At 40.0% G+C, this 22944-nt stretch overlaps 1 protein-coding gene and 1 pseudogene across 1 annotated transcript; both read right to left on the reverse strand.

Moving 5' to 3' along the window:
- Positions 1-55: 55 nt before the first annotated feature.
- Positions 56-15551, reverse strand: LOC140538878 (NACHT, LRR and PYD domains-containing protein 3-like). Its single transcript, XM_072661413.1, has 14 exons — positions 15490-15551; positions 14171-14316; positions 13959-14066; positions 13729-13842; positions 13479-13592; positions 13226-13339; positions 13012-13063; positions 12571-12775; positions 10510-12310; positions 7617-7790; positions 6370-6543; positions 5952-6125; positions 3479-3525; positions 56-3307 (listed from the first exon to the last, which is right to left on the reverse strand). The coding sequence occupies exons 2-14, from the start codon at positions 14248-14250 to the stop codon at positions 2772-2774; spliced, it is 3693 nt and encodes a 1230-aa protein (XP_072517514.1). The 5' UTR covers positions 14251-14316; positions 15490-15551; the 3' UTR covers positions 56-2771.
- Positions 15552-17208: 1657 nt separating this feature from the next.
- Positions 17209-20379, reverse strand: LOC140538886 (nuclear factor 7, brain-like; annotated as a pseudogene).
- Positions 20380-22944: the final 2565 nt, after the last annotated feature.

Genomic DNA, 22944 nt, shown 5'->3' on the forward strand with positions numbered 1-22944 from the left:
TGGGAATATAATATTTAATAATAATGTATTTTATTTGGTTTGACATTGCCTTGTATAACGTATTTATTAAAGCTCATACAGTGACAGTATAAACATATATTTGACACATATTTGACATATAGAAATGTCCAATAGAACTGTCCAAATATAGTTCAAAATACATTTGTTTTAGGTTTTGATAGAAACCAAAACTAGATATATTTCCTTTGCTCCAGCAGCATCTTAACTGTGTATCGGTACCTATGAAACTTGTATATGCCATATCCCCACAGTGAAATATTAATACATAGTGTGTGAAATGTACTGTGCAAAGAAAATATTGTGGAACTATTTCAAAAGTTTATTTTTGCAGGGTGGGGTTGGGGGAAATTAAATATAACAATGAGGTGTCTGACTGAAGATCATACCAGAACTACAGAAGGTATTTAATGGAGCCTGAAGACTCCCTGCAATGAGACAGCACCCACACTCTGCTCCCTGAGTCTCAGCTTAATAGGTTGTGCAGTTCTGATTCTTACTTTTAAAAAAAAAACAAAAAAACATTAGGCTCCCAAGTGTGTGGTATTTGTTTGTGAAACACACAAGTGTAGTGTAGCATTCAAATATAAACAAATTTTAAACAAAATTTCTAAATAAACATTAGGATATGATTGCTTTTGAGCAGCACACTCTGTAATCAAGGTAAAGATAAATATCTCAACAAGCATGTGCTTTTTAAATATTGTAAATCTATGCATTTATTGACTATGATTACACAATTTTGCAGTTCTGTCTCTGTGTTTATAAATTAAAACCTTCTACTAAGAACTTCCTGGAATTATCAGAGCATTACATGAGTCATGTGACACCCAAACATTTTGAACTTCCCTTGACTTGACCCTTTCTCTTCATGGCATTACTTAAAGTTCAGCTGGGACAGGTCACCTGTTTTAGCCAGTTTGTGCACTGTTCAGTTGTGCTCAGTAGCTCAGATACCAGCAGAAAAATCAATACATAAAGAGAATTTGATCACTCTGCTGTGCTGTAGTCTAGTAATATGAGCAGATCATGTACAGGGGAAAAATAGGTCATGTGTTTTTGGAGATATTTCCAATAATTATGCCGTTATTAAGGCAAAATGCCCAAATTTTTTCGGGAACATTTTAAACATGTATATGCTTTTTCCTTTTATCATGCTCACCAGAAGCAGAAGCCAGCCCATAGCGTGCCTAAACCCCCAAAAGTAAAAAAATAAATCCCAGATTAAATTTTCTCTCAAAAGCTTTATTTTAACATAACACTACTATAGGAGACTGTTAAAAAGGCAACATGACACCTACATTCTTTAAACTTACACAAACACACATGAACATTTATAAATGTTTATTACACAATGTGTCCACTGTCATTAAGCCTGATTTTGTCAACTCTGACCACTGACATAGTCAACTTTTGTCAACTGACATAGATACTTGGTGATATTAGGCTGTGTCATGACATTTTCTGAGATGAAATAACACAGCATGTCAACTGACACTGTAGTTCTTTTTTGTTTTTTGGTGTGTCAGGGTGACAGAACACTGACTCAGCAGATGAGAGATTACACCTGAACAAAAGAATTAATTAAAATTTTAAGAAGATGCTCTGCACTACAAGTACAAGATAAACTGCTGTGTAATAATGTAAAAGTGCAGGCTGTGGCTGGACATCCTGCTATGCCACCCCCCAACCACCAGAGGGAAACCTAGAACCACTACACCCTGATTAGGGGCAATCAGCAACACCCGTCCTTCTGCTATTTAAGGAGAGCCAACCCCTAAGCCCTGCCCGCAGTCTTGGGTTTCTCTCTTCAGAGTGCTATGCACAAGTCTGGCTGGTAAATCGGTAAAACCTCCCTCAAGTGTTCTCCTGGGTCTCTTTTTCTGATCTTTTGTTGGTCCCAGACCTAATGTCTACTTGGGCTTGGCTCAAGTCCTTTACTGTCAAATAAATAAATAATAGTAGAAAGTGAAAACGGAGTTTCTACCGCTCTGTGGTTTTGTTTGGTCCTCTGTGGTCCTCCTTTGTTCTTTTTCCTGCCTTATTTCATTTTGTTTGTGAAGCTTACTCTTTTTTTTCTGCCTTTCCTGTGTAATTTTGAGCTGGTCAGTCTTCCCCTGGCAGCCTAGGTCTTCACCTATGGTCCTAATGCCCCAGTGGTGCAGTGGGTTTTCCCTGGTCTTAGTAAGAGGTTGGGGTTCAAATCCCTTGTAAAGCAAGTTTTCCGTTTCTGATGCATATTTCCTGCTTTCTAAGTGGCCTTGTGCTTCCTAGTCCAACCAGTATTTGCTGTTGTTGCCTTAAGTTAAGTTTAGCTTGTTCTTTGTTTCTGGCCAACTCTGCACTTGGTTCCCTCTCCAAATATCTCAGTTTGTAGCTCACTCAGTTCACACTGGTGTCCCGCCAAGAGATTGTTGGTTCTATTCCACCTCCAAATAGCAAATTATTTCTGTCTAGTGTAATTCATCTCTGTCTAGTCTTATTCCTTTGATGAATGCATGCCAATGCATCCCTTTGATGAATGCATGCCAAATTAACTGCCTAATATTACCTTCCAGCCTCACAACTGCTCTTGCAAAAATTACAAAAATGTAGTGTTAGGCCTTGAAACTTTTATCAGTGTTACCTCAGAGTAGGAGCCTTCTTAACAGTGCCTTACAGTAATGTACTGTTAAAATAAAATACATTTGTACAGCTTGTGTTTCTAGTATTTTCTAGACCACACACCTAAAAATTCACCCACACAAAGGGGGCTATTCTATCTCACACACACAAACTGAGGATGCATGGTCAACCCCAAATCCAGCATAGAGGGGTTGAGTGAATGTTGTGTTGAATGTGTGCAAGTGGGTGAGTGTGTCCGAGGAGACGCTGTAGAAGGACAGAGTGCCGGCCAGATAGTCCAAATACACTCCTATCCTCTTGCAGTTGGAAGGAGGAGGATGGAGAACAGTTCCGTTGTTGTTGTGAAAAGCGGTGTATCTGCCATCACAGCAGATCAGCCTCCAGGAGTTTTCATTCCGTCCAAACCCACAGTTATTACCGCCTCCTTTCCTGCTGATGGTTTTATACGTCAGAACTACATCAGCTCCCCATCCGCTCCACTCAGCCTCCCAGTAACAGCGTCCACTCACTGTCTCTCTGCTCATCACCTGCCACCACACTTCAAACCTCTCTGGATGATCAGGATACGACTGCTCCTCTTCCACACATACCACCTTTCTGTTCCCCTCACTCAGACAGAGACGTGTATTTGCTGTGTTTGGGTCCAGTGTGAGATCACAGGCATCTGAACACAGAGAAGAAACACTTTACTAACAGTGTGTGAGAGTGACTCTAAGTGTAAATGTGTGTGTGTGCGTGTGTGTGTGTGTGTGAGAGAGAGAGAGAGAGAGTGTGTGACTAATAGTGTATGTGTATCTCTCTCTCTGTGAGTTTGTGTCCGTGTATGTGAACTTACATTTCTTTAATCCTGGTTTGATTCTCATGTCCCCTCCATGTTCCACTCTAAACACACATACAGGACAGTGTAAGATTTCAATGGAAACTATTAATCTCCCTCTTTCTCTCTCTCACACACACTGAGCTCTTTACAGGTTTTTGCCTTTTCTGAATAGTGACTATTGTTTCTGTTAAAAGCACCGTCTCTCCTCCTCAGTCTAGCTCCACCTCTCTACCAGTAAAGTAAACACTTCACTATTTTAGAGTCAGTACCAGAATCCGCTTTATTGGCCAAGTATGTTGACACACAAGGAATCTGGTTCTGGCGGTTGGTATAAACGTGGACAAAGTTGTTGGTACCCCTTGGTTGGTAAAAGAAAAAGCCACAATGGTCATAGAAATAACTTCTGACAAAAGTAATAATAAATAAAAATGCTATGAAAATTAATAATTTTCAACCATGCTTCAACAGAATTAATTTATTCCTGTAACTGTCAATGAGACTTCTGCACCTCTCAGCGGGTGTTTTGGCCCACTCCTCATGAGCAAACTGCTCCAGTTGTCTCAGGCTTGAAGGGTGTCTTTTCCAGACGGCATGTTTCAGCTCCTTCCAAAGATGCTCAATAGGATTTAGGTCAGAGCTCATTTGAGGCCACTTCAGAATAGTCCAATGTTTTCCTCTTAGCTATTCTCTTCTTTAGCTGTGTGTTTATTATTTATTATTTATGATTTATGATTTATGATTATCCTGTTGCAAGACCCATGACATGTGACTAAGACCAAGCTTTCTGACACTGGGCAGAACATTTCTCTCTAGACTCCCTTGACAGTCTCGAGATTTCATTGTACCCTGCACAGATTCAAGACACCCTGTGCCAGATGCAGCAAAGCAGCCCCAGAACATAACAGAGCCTCCTCCATGTTTCACAGTAGGGACAGTGTTGTTTTCTTGATATGCTTCTATTTCTATTTTTCTGTCTGTGAACATATAGCTGTGTATATATGTGCCTTGGCAAGTTCTTTTTTGTCTCACCTGTCCATATGAGATTCTCCCAGAAGCTTTGGGGCTTGTCAACATGTAGTTTGGTAAATTCCATTCTGGCTTTATTATGATTTGTTTTCAACAATGGTGTCCTGCTTGATCGTCTCCCATGAAGTCCTCTTTTGGCTCAACTGATGTTCCTTGAGCTTGAAGTTCACCTTTAATCTCTTTAGATGTTTTTCTGGGCTCTTTTGTTACCATTCGTATTATCCATCTTTTAAATTTGTCATCAATTTTCCTCCTGCGGCCACGTCCAGGGAGGTTGGCTACAGTCCCATGGATCTTACTTTTCTGAATAATATGTGCAACTGTAGTCACAGGAACATCAAGCTGCTTGGAGATGGTCTTATAACCTTTACCTTTAACATGCTTGTCTCTAATTCTCTTTCTAATCTCCTGAGACAACTCTTTCCTTCGCTTCCTCTGCTCCATGTTGAGTCTGGTACACACCATGTCACCAAACAGCACAGTGACTACCAGTAGCCCTATATACAGGCCCACCGACTGTTTACAAGATTGTAGATACCTGTGATGCTAATTAGTGGACACACCTTGATTTAGCATGTCCCTTTGGTCACATTATTTTCAGGGGTACCATCATTTTTGTCCAGGCCTGTTTAATGAGTTTACTTTTTAAAACAATTCTGTTAAAGCATGGTTTAAAATCAATTTTCATTTGTTTATGTTCATAGAATTTCTATTTATTATTACTTTTGTAAGATTCAAGTTACTTGTGTGACCATTGTGGGTTTTTCTTTCATTAACCGAGAGGTACCAACAATTCTGTTCACATGTGTATGTCTGTAGTACTGACAATATACAGGCATTGTATGGACGCTGTCACTAACAATGTACAATTTACACAGTATGTATAAACAATATCCAGACTACTCTACTAGAGAAGGACAATAATATTCAGACAGTGTACAAATTATTTACAGACAGAATCATGCAACATGGATATATACAATACACTAGAGAGGTTCAAGGACCAATCCTTGTGGAACCCAACTAACCAGAGGGAATAACAAACTGATTTTTACTCATAATGCCCAGTGGAGGGGATGAATGCCATCTTCCATTCATCCCCCTGCTTAATGCATATCAGGTTGTAGGCACTGTGCAGGTCCAGCATGCACAGATGATGGGTGGAATTGCACCCCTTAGAATAGTGAAAGTAAAAAGCAGGAAAAGCAAACAAAGGAGATGCCAAAATGGCACAGCTTAAACAAAAAGGACAAACAGAACTAACAAAACTAAAGATAACCAAAGAAATGCACCTATCTCTGGAGAGGGAGCTGATTATATATGTAGGAATCTGAAAACCAGAGCTTGCTCTACTTCACCGTTCATCTTATTGTTTTCCATTTTGTGTTGAATCTGGAGAAATTACATTGAAGTTGGTGAAATATGATTTGACGTGTTGAGCTATTTAAATAGATGTCCATACCTGAGTGTCTCCAGTTTGCAGCACGGATCCTCCAGTCTAGCAGAGAGGTGTTTCACACCTGACCTTCCTGGATGATTATAAGTTAGATCCAATTTTTTGAGGTGGAGGGGGTTTGAACTCAGAGCTGCAGCCAGAGAAGAACAGCCTTTCTCTGTGACCATACAACCAGATAATCTGCAGAGAGAAAGAATCGGCAATGAAGGACACATTGAGTGGGAATGAGAAAGTGACAGACAGAGAGGCAGGAAAAACTCTGGTATCAAATAGACATTTCACACAAATTAACTCTGTAGTGAAAAAACAACTCACTGTAAAGAAAGGCATCCAGAATTTCACATTTAAAAACAGTTCCTCTTGAAATATCAACTCAATTTAACACTTTTTTATTGTTACAGAAGGAATGAATATAAACAGTTACCTGAGAGTTTCCAGTTTACAATGTGAACTCTTCAGTCCAGCAGAGAGCAGCTCCACTCCTGAATCTTGAAGGTCATTGTTACTGAGGTCCAGCTCTTTCAGGGAGGAGTTTTCCAGATTTAAACCCAACCCCAGACTTTCACATGTATCTACTCCAACATTACACAAAGCTAATCTGCAAAATGAGAATAAACACAACAGATTTTACCCAAGAGTACATTAAAAGTTTTTTAAAGTTTGAAAATGAGTCTTAAATTATATTAAATTATTATTAACAATAATCACAAACAGTTCTCCAGATCATCGTCACAAGAGTTTTAGTTAGTTCCCCCTGTTTGTGTGTATATATACTAGTTCAGTTACCTTTTATCTTGAAGTATTGATCACTCATTGCATCCAATCATTAATTTTTGTACTTACCTGTTTTGACCATTTTTCTGTATGTTGTTACTGGATTTGCCCTTGGACTATTGTGTGTTTATTACTCTGGCTTTGACCCCAGATTTTATTTTATTTTTTTCAAGTATGCCTTGTGTATCATGTTTTTTGACTTGGTCTGGCTTTTGTATGCCTCTTTTTGATTCCCATTTCTTTAATAAATCATTTTTGCATGTCTGGTTTGTCAACCTAACATTACAGCAATAAGATACAGTTTACTATATACTACAATATGCTATCTTGTTGCATCCCCACTCATTATTATGTGGTGCCACATGTAGTTTTGTTAAAACTCAAAAAGAAAAACCTCAATAGACTGTGAGGAAGAACAAACTGCTCTGGATAGAGCCGTTATTACACAAGCAAGGTTAAAGAAAAGAGGAAATGTGGATGAAACAGAACAATAACTGAGGAAAAACACTGACAAAAAACCCTTAAATGAAAACCTTGTTACTCTCCTACCACACTATGCATTTCTCTCTCAGATATTCCCCTAGGGACTCTTTAGTCTGATTTGACTGGAGGCTTGTACAAACAGTTGGCAAACAGCCAAAAGTTACAATAATTATAAAAGTTAGATTAAAATAAATAATACAAATAAATATTATACAAAATGTAATAAATAAATAACAAATAAATAATAATTTTATTTTAGTACACCTTCTTTCTGCTACAGCAGTAGGAGAAGTTCTCTACAAAATGTGGTAAAATCATGATGATAATAAAGACATTTATGTTGGTGAACTGCTAAATATCACAATCTTATATTGATACATTTTTAAATAATTTAACTTAATGAACAAAACTGACCTGAGTGTCTCTAGTTTACAGTGTGAACTCCTCAGTCCAGCAGAGAGTAGCTCCACTCCTGAATCCTGCAGGTCATTGTTACTGAGGTCCAGCTCTTTCAGGGAGGACTTTTCCAGGTTTAAAATTGATCCCAGAGTTTCACAAACCCTTTCCCTTAGATTACATGAAGCTAGTCTGCAACAGAAGGATATACACAGCGGATTTTACTATAAACTCAAAAAGGAAGATTTTGGAAGGAAGGAAGCCATTGCTATCCTGCTCCAACAAGGAGTTAAAAGGAAATAAATATACAGCTAATACAGACACGGGAGCACCCAGAATCGATGGCATCTGTCCAATCCTCAGCTCACAAATCTGAGTGATTGCATGCAAGCAGTGGGGCAAAAGTCCCAGCATCTCAGTTCACCACAATTCCCTGTGTCCATGAAGCCCTGGATCTGCAACCTTTATCTAAAGGGAAACATTAATTACCAAAAGCTAAGCTAAAGAAATGAGTTTTCCGTCTAGTTAATAAAAGATTTTTTTTATAATCAATACATAACTTAACTATTTTAGTAAGGGCCCTGGATGCGACATTTTGAAAGAGGTTCTTGCTGGAACATCCTGACATTGTAAGGGTTCAGTCCACACCGCCAGTCACCAACAGGTGGCAAAGGCAGTGTAGTAAGAAAGCAGCTGGGAGCAGCTCTAAAAACTCCATTTCCCAGAAGCCCACGTGGTAATTACAGCTGATCAGACACACCTGCTGGGCTGTGCATAAAAGCTCTCCCAAAGAGTGATTCAGTGCTGCACCTTTGTAGAGGGGCAGACGGTAAACTGGTCAAGTCAAGTCAAGTCAAGTCAAGTCAAGTCAAGTCAAGTCAAGTCAAGAAAAACAAAAGAAAAATAAAAGAAAGAAAGGTCAAGCTGAGACAAGACAAGTGAATTCTTAATTTAGGAGGGAAACTCTAGAGTTAGAGTGTGAGCTGAACCCACAGCTCACTTCCTTTAAGATCTCAGCTCACTTCCTTTAAGTTTATTCATTTCTGTGATCAAGCATTTCAGTTTGCAGCCTTATTCTCAGCCCCAAGACTGAGGATAGTTTTGTGTTGAACCCTCTTTGATGTTTATTGCATCCCTTTGTTTAAGTATGCCATTTTGTGTTTCTCCTTTGTCTGTCTTTCCTGTCTTTTTTCCCCCCACCACCCTGCCCTTTGATTCAGTGGGTTGCTGGTTCAAATCTGGTTTCCAGCACTCTAAACAAAACATGCCCCTATTATCCTTGTTCACCTTTCGGATTACACATTTCTGTTTTTCTGTCTCCCTGTTTAAAATTAAAGAATAAACTGGGAGCTCTGCTCTTGGATCCAGCTCAGAGTTGGTTTCTTGATGGAAGGTTTAATAACTGCTCGTTTAAAAGCTTTGGGCACATGACCCAGACTAAAGGACAAGTTTATTATTGTTTAAAGAAGTTTGCCTATAACTGAATGTACTTCTAAAAGGATGTACTACTAAAGGCATTTTGAAAGAATTGCATAAAGTGTGCAGGTTGTGCAATTTGCAGAGGAGATCATTTTCTCTAGTTCTTGCTGTGGATGTGAGTCGAAAGCTTCCAGCTTTACTTCTACAACTACATTTTGCTCTATTTCAGCCACATCAGGTGACAGACCAGTTGGGTTTAATACTAAGGGTTGGATTTGTTGTATAATATTTCCATGGTGGTGTGGTATAGTGTTTTATTATTTAGAAGTCTAAAAGTTAATAGCCAGAATATGAGGTTCAGGACCTCCCTGAAGTTTAGAAATCACACTAAAATGTACTCTGGGATTGGTTTTATTATTCTCCTTTCAGGCATAGCAAAGCACCTCCAATTTGGTTTGACCGCCATCTCCGCTTTAATTCATTTTTAAGGTACAAGTTTTGTCATTGATCCACAGTACAAGCCTTTATTTTGCCTTGTCTTTTTAAATATAAGAGGTGCCACATTGTCTTAGGTAGATCGAAAGGTATTTTCTATACCATTAGTTCATTTATCAAGCTCCATTGGGTCTGATGGAGAAAAGACTGAGGTAGCAGAGTCTGGGAAGTTTTCAATACTGTACTGGGCTGTACTTTGTGTTATTGAGCGCTTCAGAGAATAGAGGGGCGTACATATATTTTGGCCAGGATGTTACTCATGAAATTAGATCAGATCATGAAATCAACGATCAGAGACTACTGAGGTTTTAGGAATAATATTTAGGGTATCAATTCTAACACCCAGAGTTAAAACTAAATTCAATGACCTCCCTGGAAGCCTGGAAAGAATCTGTCACAGTGTTTTTGATTAAGATCCAGAGCGTTTTCATAAATGACACATACTCCACCTCCTGTACAGCTGTGTACAAAATCATAGCCTGCGAGGCAGCTCGCAGACGAACGGTTTAGCCTGTCTGTCTGTAGCTTGGTTCTTTTTCTCTTATGAGATAAGATGCCAAGACTCTTCAGTAAACATATCAACAAGCAAGTGTACAACCTTGGGTTAAATGGAGTTTGCAAGTTAGCTGTCTGTCTAGTAATATGTTACAGATAACAGTGTTATAAGGTCAGGACAGATGCTGGTGCTCCCCAAATCCAAAGTCTATTAGCTCCTTATTACTCCATAAATTCCACTGCATGCCTCCTGACAAACATGCAGTCACCATTATACACAAGTTCCCCAAAACCTCCACTGGCGCTGCAGTTTAAAATCCTTCTGCTTAATTACACAGCTTTTAATAATCTAGCTCCTATCTTACCTGTCCTTCCTCAACGTTACACACCTCAGATCTTATTCAACCGGACTGCACACCATTCCTTCTTCCAAACTCGGTCATTATTCTAAACATCAGCAGTTCATTTACAACTGTGTAAACACCTGAATGAAAATACTTACACAGCTCTTCTGGATGCTTTGACTACTGGCAGCAGCCTCAGAAGACACTCCTCTGATGGCTGATATTTACTGAGGTCAAACTCATCCAGCTCTTCTTCTGAGTTCAGCAGTATAAACACCAGAGCTGACCACTGAGCAGGAGAGAGACTGACCTGATGAATAGAACGTTCACGGTCTCTCCTCAGGTATTTCTGCACTTCCTGCACTAGAGAGTGATCGTTCAGTTCATTCAAACAGTGGAACAGATTGATGGATTTCTCTGGAGAGGCGTTCTCCTTAATCTTCTCCTTGATGTATTTGACGGTTTCCTCGTTGCTGTGAGAGCTCCTCGATGCCGGTGTCAGAATGACCCGCAATAGAGTCTGATTAGACTCCAGCGAGAGGCCCAAAAGGAAACGAAGGAAAAGGTCCAGATGTCCACTCTCACTCTGTAAGGCTTTGTCCACTGCACCATGAAGGAAGTCAGTCATTGTTGACCTGCTGAGAAGCTTGGAGAGTTCAGTGGTTTGCTGTTCAGTGGTTTGCTGATTTAGAACATTTTTGTCATTGAAGCAGAGAAACACATATAAAGCAACAATGAACTCCTGAACGCTCAGATGTACAAAGCTGAAGACCTTCCCCAGGTGCAGCTCATGTTCCTCTCTGAAGATCTGGGTGCACACTCCTGAGTACACTAATGCTTCTGTAATATCGATGCCACTCCTGTTTAGGTCTTCCTCATAGAAGATTAGGTCTCCCTTTTCAAGCTGCTGGAAAGCCAGTTTTCCCAGAGCCAGAATACTTTCTCTAGTCTGGTGAGGATCAAGGTCACTTTTTTCTCTGTACTTCCGGCTCTTGTGTTTGATCTGAAAGATCAGGAAGTGTGTGAACATTTGCGTCAGAGTTTTGGGGATTTCTCCACTCTCAGCATCACTAAGCATTCTCTCCAGAACACTGGCTGCAATCCAGCAGAAGACCGGTATGTGGCACATGATGTAGAGGCTTCTTGAAGACCTGATGTGTGTAAAGACTTTGTTGGCCAGGTCCTGATCCTTGATCCTCTTACAGAAGTACTCTTGTTTCTGAGGGTCACTGAAACCCCGCACCTCTGTCACCAGATCAACACACTCAGGAGGGATCAGACTGATTGCTGCTGGCCGAGAGGTGATCCAGAGGAGAGCTGAGGGAAGCAGATACCCCCTGATGAGGTTCGTCAGCAGAACATCCACTGAGGTTTGCTCTTCTATATCCACCAAGTTCTCATTGTTCTGGAAATCTAGAGGCAGTCGACACTCATCCAGACCATCAAAGATGAGGATGATTTTGTAGCTCTTAAAATGTCTTGGTTTTAAATCTTGTGTTTCTGGAAAGATACAATGAAGAAGATTCACCAGACTGAGCTTCTTCTCCTTCATCAGATTCAGTTCTCTAAAAGGAAGTGGAAATATGAAGAGAACATCCTGGTTTTCTTTTCCTTCAGCCCAATCCAGAACGAACTTCTGCACAGAGACTGTTTTTCCAATTCCAGCAACTCCTTTAGTCAGTACGGTTCTGATGGGACAGTTCTTTTCTGGTAATGATTTAAAGATATCACTGCATTTGATTGGTGTCTCCTGTGTTGCCCTTTTCCTGGATGCAGCTTCAATCTGCTTCACCTCATGTTCCTGATTGACATCCCCACCTCCTCCCTCTGTGATGTAGAGCTCTGTGTAGATCTCATTCAGACGTGTTGAGTTTCCATGGCCTGAGATTCCTTCATTAATTCTCTGACATTTATCCCTCAGTTTGGATTTCAGCTTTTTATGACAAGCTGGGGCCATTTCTGAAAACAGAGGAAGGTAATAACAAACATATTAACACTGTAACAACTGTTATAATGCATAAAATGCAATAGAATAGAATGTAATTATGCATGTATTATGTAACTGTTAGGTTTGAAGGGCTGCTGTTGAAACTGTGATAGATTATTCTAGAATTATAAGACTCAACAAGTATAGGTTTGATCCCCTTTGAAAAGCAGGACTGCACTGAGGAAAGTTAGAACTGCAGTTGGTACCCATGGTCATGACCCAGAACTCTTACTGCTCTCTAGTGTGTTAGCGAGGTCTGTCTGCTTCATGTTCCTCAGGATGTGCAGTGTTATCTTCAGCACCCCCTCTCTCCCCACTCTCTGATCATCCTCATCCTCCACCTCTTTCTCAGAGCACGCTGGGTAATCTGCACTCAGGAGCTTCTTGAATGTGTTCAGCTCGTTCTTCATCAGAGAGATAAATTTCTGCTGCAGCTCCTGATTTAAGAACAAACAGCAGAGAATAACAGTGCCTGTGGTTACTGAGTAATATGCTTTAGTGTGTAACAAGCCTTGGAGTGTTAAGGGGTTAAACTCTGGTGCACGAGCAACGGAAGGTGACTTTATGTAATGATTAGACTGCCACTGAAGTGACTAAGCAACTAACTCCTGGAAGTAATCTTCATTCAGTTTCATCATGGTTAAGGATACAAACACAAAGACACTAGACCCACCTTAAATATGTGGTCCAGCATGGTCCTGGGAATCTTAGTTTTTTCTTGCCCTCTGTGAACAAACAGAAAAATCATTTTGTAGACAAGACTGACCAGTATTTCAAAGGGTTTGTTGTTATTGAAGTCTAAAATGCAAGATTTTGCAGCAGAATTTCTCATATGTTAGCGGTATATTTACTCTTCAAACGGTAGTTAACTGTGTGCAGTGATGTACCGTAAGTCAGCGCTTCCTCCTTCACTGCTGAACTTTTCAGGTAAATCGATGGACTGGTCACTCTTCATTGACACACAGCTGGGCTCTGGAGAGATGGCTCTCTGGGTTTTAGTCCTGTTACCATTAAACACAGTAAAAACTCCAGCATTTTTACAATAAAGTCCAACACACACCACATCATTAAGAAAGCTCAGGAACACATTTGAAGAGCTTCACTCTTAGAACATTAGTTTACTGTGTCCAGATTATGTACCATGACTCAGAGCTTCCTCCTCCACTGCTGAACTTTTCAGGTAAATCGATGGACTGCTCACTCTTCATCGACACACAACTGGGCTCTGGAGAGATGGCTCTCTGGGTTTTAGTCCTGTTAACATTAAACAGTGAAAACTCCAGCATCTTTACATGGAGCTCCATCACACACCACATCTTTAAGAAAGCTCAGGAAGACTATTGAAAAGCTTCGCTCTTCAAAAAGTAGTTAATTGTGTGCAATGATGTACCGTAGGTCAGCGCTTCCTCCTTCACTGCTGAACTTTTCAGGTAAATCGATGGACTGGTCACTCTTCATCGACACACAACTGGGCTCTGGAGAAATCGCTCTCTGGGTTTCAGTCCTGTTGGCATTAAACACAGTAAAAACTCCAAGACACTCCACAACTTTAAAGAAATCTTGGGAGCACTCTCAGATCTTCACTATAAGGGCAGTAGTTTACTGTGTGCAGTGATGTACCGTAAGTCAGAGCTTCCTCCTTCACTGTGGAGATGTGGAGGTTTCTCCATGTATCGAGGCTTCTTCGTTGACTTGCAGCTGGAGACTAAAGAGGCTCCTCTCTTCACCCTAACAATAGTTCCATAATCCATAAGTGTGTGTAAGTGTGTGTGTTAATTACTTCCTTTATTTGGCTTAAAAATGAGGTTAAACACTAATAAAAGTTGACTCACTTTGGTCCAGAGGTTTCTTCTCCACCAGCCTTCTGAGATCGAGTGCGATACATTGTCGTCCTATTAGGCCTCGTAGCCATTGCCAGTTAAAGACAGATTCGTGGTGGATTGAAAGCTGCTTTCCAAAGCACCATGAGCAAAAACCTCTGGAAAACAAACACAAGCACTTTAAGGCTTCTTTTATCCATGACTTCTCTTGCTGTTTAAATCATTCAGCCTATATGTCATTTCTTAATAAAATATTAACAACTAAAACCAATTAAATAAAGGCAAGCTTTGGGACTAGGTTTCACACTGTTAAAAGTATAAGATCCTTCAGGAACTCTTGGAGGTTCTTCAGTTCGAAACTATGGAGGAACCTCTTAAGGGGCTTTCGAGGAACCTTCAAGGAACCTTTTCAATCAGAACCTTCAAAAGTTCCCGAAGAATCGTATACTTCTGTGGCAAAATATTTATGGGGAAAAAAGAAAAATTGACAGCACATTGCACGCGTAGCGCATGGCTGATGTGTTTGAAATCACTGCAGTTACTTTAAGGAATCCTACATGTAGTTTCTAGAGAGAGATAAACTCATTCTACTGTCTCCTTTAACACCGTGAAAGGAGGGAAACTCTGGTGTCCCACAGTCTAGGCTGTGGCTGAGGAAGGAAAGACGTTGCTAGCACTGAAAGTCTCAGAGGACACGTCAGTTGTGTCCTTTCATTTCTCATAAACAAGACTCATTTCTCGGCTGTGGTGGTGAGGCGGTGTCACTGCTGAGAAGGAAGCAGCCTCAGCTGCAGCCTTGGCTTTATAGGACGCAGCTAACTTTTACTGATTACTGAGATAAGGGATACATGTCCTACGTCGTTGGTCGTTGTTGGCATAAAAAATGTAAAACGTTATCAATAATAAAAATACTAAAAAATGTTAAGGCTGAAGAATCGGTGTATGTTCATGAAATGTATTTATATATATATATATATATATATATATATATATATATATATATATATATATATAGTCTAAAGACATTGGACATTCTTAAAATATGCCTTTGTACTTGGAACCTAACCTGAAGAACAAATTGCCTTACAAATACTACACATGCATACATATAAAGATCAAATAAAATGAATGTTTAAATATTATATCACAACACACGAACCGAGCTACATAAACTGTAGTTTCCGTTTCAGCCATCTTTTAAAACGTCACGTTTAAAAGCTGAATCCGCCGCAGAGTTCCCCCTAAAAATCGACTCCCAGAACTAACATGACATCTGCTTTTAAAGCACAGTGATATTCTACATGATCCCATTTACAGTTTAAGGAACTTACGAGCTGAAATCCAGACCGCTGGTATCTGCTCTCCTTTCTCACCTCAGGAATGACGCAATTTATCAACCTGAATTACTTTCACTTTCCTTTCAGTCTCTGCTCACATGATCAATTGCGCCCTCTAGCGGTAGTGATTGGAAACAGCCCTGGATGAACACACTTAATGTAGGTAGTTTCTCTCTCTGGTAGATTTAAAATTCCTCCAAGCCAAAGTGCAGCAATAATCAACAGTTATTGGAAACATTTGAGTTGTGGTTATTGCTGCACAAGGATTCTGAAAGCAAAGGTTTGTATACTTTTACACGCACAGATGCACAGTTTTTGACCATGTTTCCGTTGCTTATGATTCTCCTATGAGGCAGTGGTGGCTCAGCGGTTAGAGCACCGGGATATCGATAACAGGGTTGTGGGTTCGATTCCCGGGCTTGGCAAGCTGCCACAAGCTTCCTCCTTGAGCAAGGCCCTTTACTCTCTCTGCTCCCCGGGCGCTGGAGTTGGCTGCCCACCGCTCTGGGTGTGTGTGTACTCACTGCCCCTAGCTCACTAGAGTGTGTGAGTGCGTGTTCACTACCACAGATGGGTTAAATGCGGAGGACCCATTTCGCTGTACAGTGCACACTGTACAGTGACAAATACGTGCACCTTTACCTTTCCTTATTGGAGATTCTCCATAAGATCTCCTAAATGTTCAAGCATCACTGTACTTGGCTATTCTAAAAAAAAACTCAACTTAAGAATGGGATTTAATTTTCAGCGATACATTGCCTTTTGGCCTAGGTCTGGACGCTCACAGATTCTGACATATATGGATGGCAGGGACGGAGCCAACCCCAGAGATTATGAGAGAACAGTTACCCACCAGGCAAGCCTTTACTATTTAGTCTGAAAACAGACAGAACAGAAGATCAATTTGATACAATATGAGGATTAGCAGTCATCATTAGTATTCAGTGAAAGATTTATTACTGAGTAAGTGCCTTTTAAGTATCATGTTATGTTAATTATCAAGTTAACTGAAGGTAAGGTGGTGGTGTGTAAATAATGCCTATGGTGGTCTGCATTGCATTAGCCTGGCCTAAACCTGCATTGTGGTAGGTTGGGTGAGGTGCCAATCCACATATTGCAATAGCACTTGCCGGCACTTTACAATGTCAGCCATTAGGTAAAATATAAGCAGTGTATTGGGAATGAGTGGGCAAGACTAAGTACCATTAGGTGGTCTGCTTAGCATTCGCGTACCAAGGGCGTCCTTTACATTACATTTACATTATCGGCATTTAGCAGACGCTCTTATCCAGAGCAACTTACAAGGTTACTCAGATTACAGAGGTGGGCCAACGTAGTGTTTGGAGTCTTGCCCAAGAACTCCATTTATTGGTGTAGCGCAGCATAGACCCACCCAGACCGGGAAATGAATCCCAGTCTCCCAGTCGTGGTGTGGTAGCTCAGTGGCAGGTAGTGGTGTTATCTGTTGCGCCACACCAAACATATACTTTATATAACTTTATACATATGTCCACTTGAATCCACTAAAATCCACTTAAATACATTTTCATATGCTGTATTGATGGTATATAGCAGGAGTCACTCTACGAATCTTATTTGCGAACAGACATGTTTGGATATAATGTTACAAATACATGAGTGTTTAAAATATACACATATTGACATTCTTATGATCAAAATTCATACCAGTACACATGACAATTCTATACAGCTTTAACTTTCACTGTGCTGTTTCACTCTAACTGACGTCTTCACTGGTAAGATCCTCAGAGGACAAACAGACACGTTACAGAAATACGGTAAAACCCTCTCAGTGAAGGTGTGAGTTACAGTGTGCAGGTGTGTGTTGGTTAGAAGATCAGTGAATGTCACTGTTCCAGTTCAGTTCCACTCTCACCCTCTGCAGCCTTCCTTCAGGGGTGAAATAGTGAGCTGGCTGTCCTGGACAGAGTGTCCAGTATTTAGAATTGCTTTTATTGCAGCCCAGACTCCACACTGACTCGTTGAAAAGGGCTCCCTTTCTTTTCACAGACTCTGGTATTAAACCTAGTTCCCAATAATCACTGTCTCCAACCTGGACGTCCCAGCAGTGCGTCCCCGAGTCAAACCCCTCAGAACCCAGAACACATGCATACTCATCAAATCTCTCTGAATTATCAGGAGGTGGTGATTCCTGGCCTCTGTATTCTACAGCAGTGAGACCATCAGACAGGTGGAGGTCTGGATGTGCAGTGTTTGGGTCCAGAGTAACAGGGGCTGAGGAGAGAGTATAAAAGCTTTAGAGGAAGATTCCAGAGCACAGATTAATTTTAATGCTCGACTAAATACAGATCAACAGTTTAATGCAGCACTACAACATATTTATTAGTAGCGAATAATGCTTTGTAGTCCAGTAGAAGATCTAATCCGAGAGCAGCCTTTAAGTGTTCCACTCATAGAGCCGGATATTATCGAAAGGTGCCAAAGAATGCTTTTATTAAGTATAGTACGATGATTGTAGGCTGTAGCTGCTCCAAAGGCTCTACCATGGTCTAGTCAGCTTGGCTTTGGTTAGCCACACCAAAGCATTATCTTTTAGCCTATTCTTACCCAGCTATCACTGGGTCTTAAGATGTCTTGTTAGGCTTAGACAAGATGCCTTAAGACCTATGAGTGAAGGCACTAACCCTGTCTTGAGCAATAAAAGTTAATGCCTTAAGGCATGGAAGTAATAATTTTGTGTGTCTTGAAGACAAGGCATGATATTACTTTGTCTTAAGACGGTTCAGTTGAGACAGAGGGCAAATGTTTCTCATAGTGCTTTCATGGCTTTTTCATTTTAACACGTCTTATTGATTGTAATCCACTTTTTGATGGCTATTTAATTCACAAAATGCTAAGTATATATATATATATATATATATATATATATATATATATATATATATATATATATATATATAGTATTTTTATAATGGTATTTTACCCTTCAATAAGTTTATCACTTTCATGTACCAAGAATTTCATTATTCAGCAATGACAAGGTAAGTACCGTTTTCTATTTTAGAGCCCCTTTAATATGAACAGACCTAATGCATTTGATACTTGCTAAATTATGCTTTCCCCAAACACAACATATATTTAATATAAATCACTAAACCTCTATATTCTTGGTAAAAGTTGTATTTAATTGACACATTCCTTTTTAAACAAACGTTTACTTTCAGAAATAAATTCTTCATTTAAATAAAAAAAATTAAAGCTGTTTTATGAGAAATGTATTACTTCTTACACTTTAAGCCACAATATGGGACTCCGCAGCTGCACGAAAGCATGTTGTGCAGGGGTTCAGCAACCTCATAAGCAACCAACTACAAGCCCTAGTAGGAGGTCAAACATGAGGGTCAATCACATTTCTTCCCAAAGAGAAACACAACTTACTGCACTTGAGAATCTCTTGCATCTTCTCCCACACTCTGAACTTCAGGTTGGAAAGGTGTTTGGCTACATTGATCAGAGCTCCTGATGTCTTCTCTGGATCCTTTGGAGAGCACTGAACTCTGGAAATATTAGTGTGGGTCAACAGCCTGAAATTTATTTACCTAAACAATAAATATATTCCATTTATCACCTTGAGTCAATAATTCTGTTATGTTATTTGATAATGCTGTTGTCCTGATGTCCTTCAGCATAAATAAAATGGGAGGTCTGACACCACTTACTGTTTCTCTGTGAACTTGAAGTTCTGAGAGGAGACATAGAGAGAGAGTGTTTATCTGTCTCCATACTGATCCTACCTATTCACACTAAACATTTAATAAAAGATGCTTGAAGTGATTCATACCTGTAAGAACTGAATGTCTTCAGCGTTCATGGCCATTTCTATGTTTCTGATGGTCTTTGAAAGACATGATATTTCTCTGTTCATCTCCTCAATCTTGCTCCTCATCTTTTTACTCTTTTGCTTCTCCTCCTCTTTCAGTGCAGCTATTCTTGCTGCTTCTTCATTTCTTAGAAACCGGTGAAGCTTCTCAAACTCCTCCTTTATCTGCCTCTCTGTTTGCTGGGCCTGCGTCTGGAATGAGAAGACACCCATCTCAAAGACGTTAATCATAAACATGACCTTAGCAAGATGGTTCACAGTTAAAGATGATGGCCTACCTTAATGTGGTCTGCTGTTTGGTCGTAGTCTTGTTTAGCTTCTTCTAAGACTTTCAGGTTCTTCTGTAGAAGCTCCAAAGCAGTCTGGAGTTTATTCTGCAATTAAGCAGCAGATTAACGGGGTGAATTCTCCAGCTCTACAGTACTGAAACTACATGAACATGGTGGACAGGTACACTTTAGACAGATTGAACTGGTCAACATTTTGAGTTATTGTTATAACTCACTTATTAACTCTTACTGCGTGGCCTTTGCGCTAAAAGCACACCCACTGACAGCCATTGTCCAACCTGTCTAACTTTCATAACAGAATTTGCAGTGCAGTACATTTCCTACCTTAAGGTCAGTCGCAGCTTCTTCTGTTGGACAGCAGTTGTGGCTTATATGTGTCTTTGAGTCCCGACACACCAAACACACCGGCTGCTGATCGTCCAAACAGAAGAGTTTGAGTTTCTCGCTGTGCTGTCTGCAGACCACCTCAGACCCTGCTGAGGCTCTGTGATGGCTCTTTTTCTCTAGGAAAGCCTTGCACAGGTTCTTCAGTGCACGGTTAAGTGGATGATGTTCTTTAGAGGATCTTCTCCTACAAACTGGACATTCTTGAGATTCGTTAGTCTTCCAGAACTTCAGCAGACAGGTTTTACACACACAGTGGGTACAAGACATGATAACCGGATCAGTGAAGACCTCACAGCACACACAGCACAAAAGGTCCTCATCTGATAGAGAGATTTGAGATGCCATTTCCAGCTGCTGTGCTCTTCTCCTAACGGTTCAGATCATAGCCGAGTGTTCACAGTCAGTCCATGTAGTTTTTTTGTCCCACTGTTTTCAGATGCCTTCAGAGAGATGTTACACAATAACAGGGTTGTTAGATGAGAGTATTTGGGATGTGACGGGATGAGTTCCTGTTTTCTCCAGCAGGGAGGCTGTGTAAGGAGGAGGAGCTTTGGAAAGGGAAGAACTGAACAGGTGAATAATTAAATTTTAATTCACTGACTTCCAGAAACATGAACTTAGACTAGGCCAACATTTACGATCGACAGTTTTAGATTTTTTGCCAAGATATTTAAAGCACTCTAATAATAATTAATTTTAGCTTTTATTGAAACTTCATTTGCTTGCAATTCTGTATGATTTCTGATTTTCATTATTATTTAAGTTAGCTATTTGTAAATGTGCTTTTGTAGAGATTTAAAATGATGTAGACATTGATATAGATATGATCAGATATTATTCATTTGATTTACTCAGTAACCAAGAATATGGGGCTCCAAGTGGCTCATCGATCTAACCCATGCTGATTTGCCATCAACGGCAAATGGTGCTCTTCTCCCTCCCCAATAACTTATATATATATATATATATATATATATATATATATATATATTAATTAGTAGTGTCAATCGATGAGAAGTATAATAACGTTAATTACAACAACATTCAAACAATATTTAAGTGATTAATTAAAGCTTCTATGTCTATCAGACACAAAAGCTTTAATAAAGAAAACGCTTCAACCATTTTTAAGAGATGGAGAAATGGATGGATCAGTCATTGGGCAGGATTAAGCTGAGAAAGCTGAAAGAGCTAAGAAAAGAGCTGTGTGTGTGTGTGTGTGTGTGTGTGTGTGTGTGTGTGTGTGTGTGTGTGTGTGTGTGTTTGTGTGTGTGTAGAGGCTACACACAAAATTACCACAAATGTAATGTGTAGCCTCTTGAACCAGGGGTCTGTGCAGAGCTCTATTAAGGTATGTAACACACTGCTCTCTGTTCTCTTTACCAGATGTAAAGTCCATGGCCAGAGCTGTATCTGTAAGTGGATGGAGCATCTTTCTTTCTAACTCCACCATGCAAACATGAGACCACTGTACTTTCCTTTATCACACAAATAATGCTAAATTGAGAGTTTCCCAATTAGAGCCAGGGCTGAGTACGAACACCAGACTTTTTCACTCAACACAAACAGGCCGAGCCAACAAACTCTGAGGAAACATACACAGATTTTTTTTTTTTCATATACAGATTTGACAAACTGAAACCGTACACAGTATTTTAAAGTGTTTAAACATTGCTTTAGCACAAGTTCTAATCAGGGTTCGAAAAAAAAAAGAGAAACATCACTAACTCCTCAGAGTAGGCCAGAAAATGCACACCCACTTCTAAAAGCAGAAGATCCTTGAGAAACTTTAGGAGGTTCTTCAATTTGAAACTGTGGACAAACCTCTTAAGGTGCTTGGAGCAACCTTCAAGAAAAGGTTTTTGAGAAAAAGGTTTCCTTTTAATTCCTATTATTCCTGTCAAAAACATATTTTATTGATTTAATAAAATTATTTTTTATTTTTTTTAATAAATCACTTCTAGCTTTTAGAGAAGTGCCCATCTTTTGGCATTTCACACACAACAACCACGCGAGGGCAGCATAGTCCAGCCTATGGAAACAACAAAGCCTAAACAGAGGCAGAGTGTGGTCCTCATTTTCTTTTCTGGAGCTTTAGCTCCTCCCTTTGAGAACTTGAGGAAATAAGGATAAGATGACACGTCATTTTCATCTTCTGTTACTGGCCTCAAAGGGTCTGCCTAAATCACTAAACACTAATATTCTGTTATAAGCTGTTATTACCTTTCACACGAGAGAACCTCTGTAGAGGATACACCTTTTAGACTATGAGATTTTACAAAGGCTCTTAGTGCAGTAAAGGTGTTTTACTATAAATAAAGCCTTCGACTGGTCAATTTGTTGATCGGTATGACTAGAATGACCAAACCAGCTAAACTCAAATCTAACTCAATTGAGAACATACACTGTGCTCTAGAGCTAAGCAGGTCAACCTTCTCTACCAGCTTGCTCACCAGCTTAGCCCAGATAACATGCTGATGTGGGCTCTGAAGGGTTAGCTCAACTGGGAACCAGAAAGTTTTGTCCATGGGTTCTATGTTTGTCCCACATATGGATGACCACCAAGGTCAGCGATGGGAACAGGAGGGGTTAAACATGAGCACCCATCCATAGGGCCTAGATGAGACCCATGTGAGATTAGGGTGCACTGTAGCAATACTGTAGCCCCACTAGGTCCCAATGACAACAAACCCGCTCAGAGCCCATGCCCACCTGTAACCCGCCTAGCCCACATCTTAGCCCATGTGAGCCCCAATCATAATTGGAATCAGTTTCTGTGAAATTAAAAATGGTTAATAATTACTGTGCTGTAGTTGAGAGCAGTATTACAGGGTTTGATCCCTTGCAGTCCTTTGCATTTTCTGATATAGCTGTCAGTGGAATGAGAGAATCATCTATTATTCTGCAAGC

The sequence above is a fragment of the Salminus brasiliensis genome, chromosome 18 (genome assembly GCF_030463535.1).
Source record: "Salminus brasiliensis chromosome 18, fSalBra1.hap2, whole genome shotgun sequence".
In the NCBI taxonomy this organism is placed as follows: domain Eukaryota; kingdom Metazoa; phylum Chordata; class Actinopteri; order Characiformes; family Bryconidae; genus Salminus; species Salminus brasiliensis.

What these genes read in the sequence shown, in the direction of transcription:
- LOC140538878 (XM_072661413.1), bottom strand. Translation starts at nt 14,250, where the DNA reads ATGGCTACGAGGCCTAATAGGACGACAATGTATCGCACTCGATCTCAG. An exon ending in GGAGGAAGCTCTGACTTACG is followed by an intron (nt 13,843 to 13,958) that starts GTACATCACTGC and finishes TAATGCCAACAG; the next exon opens with GACTGAAACCCAGAGAGCGA. An exon ending in CGCTAACACACTAGAGAGCA is followed by an intron (nt 12,311 to 12,570) that starts GTAAGAGTTCTG and finishes CTCTGTTTTCAG; the next exon opens with AAATGGCCCCAGCTTGTCAT.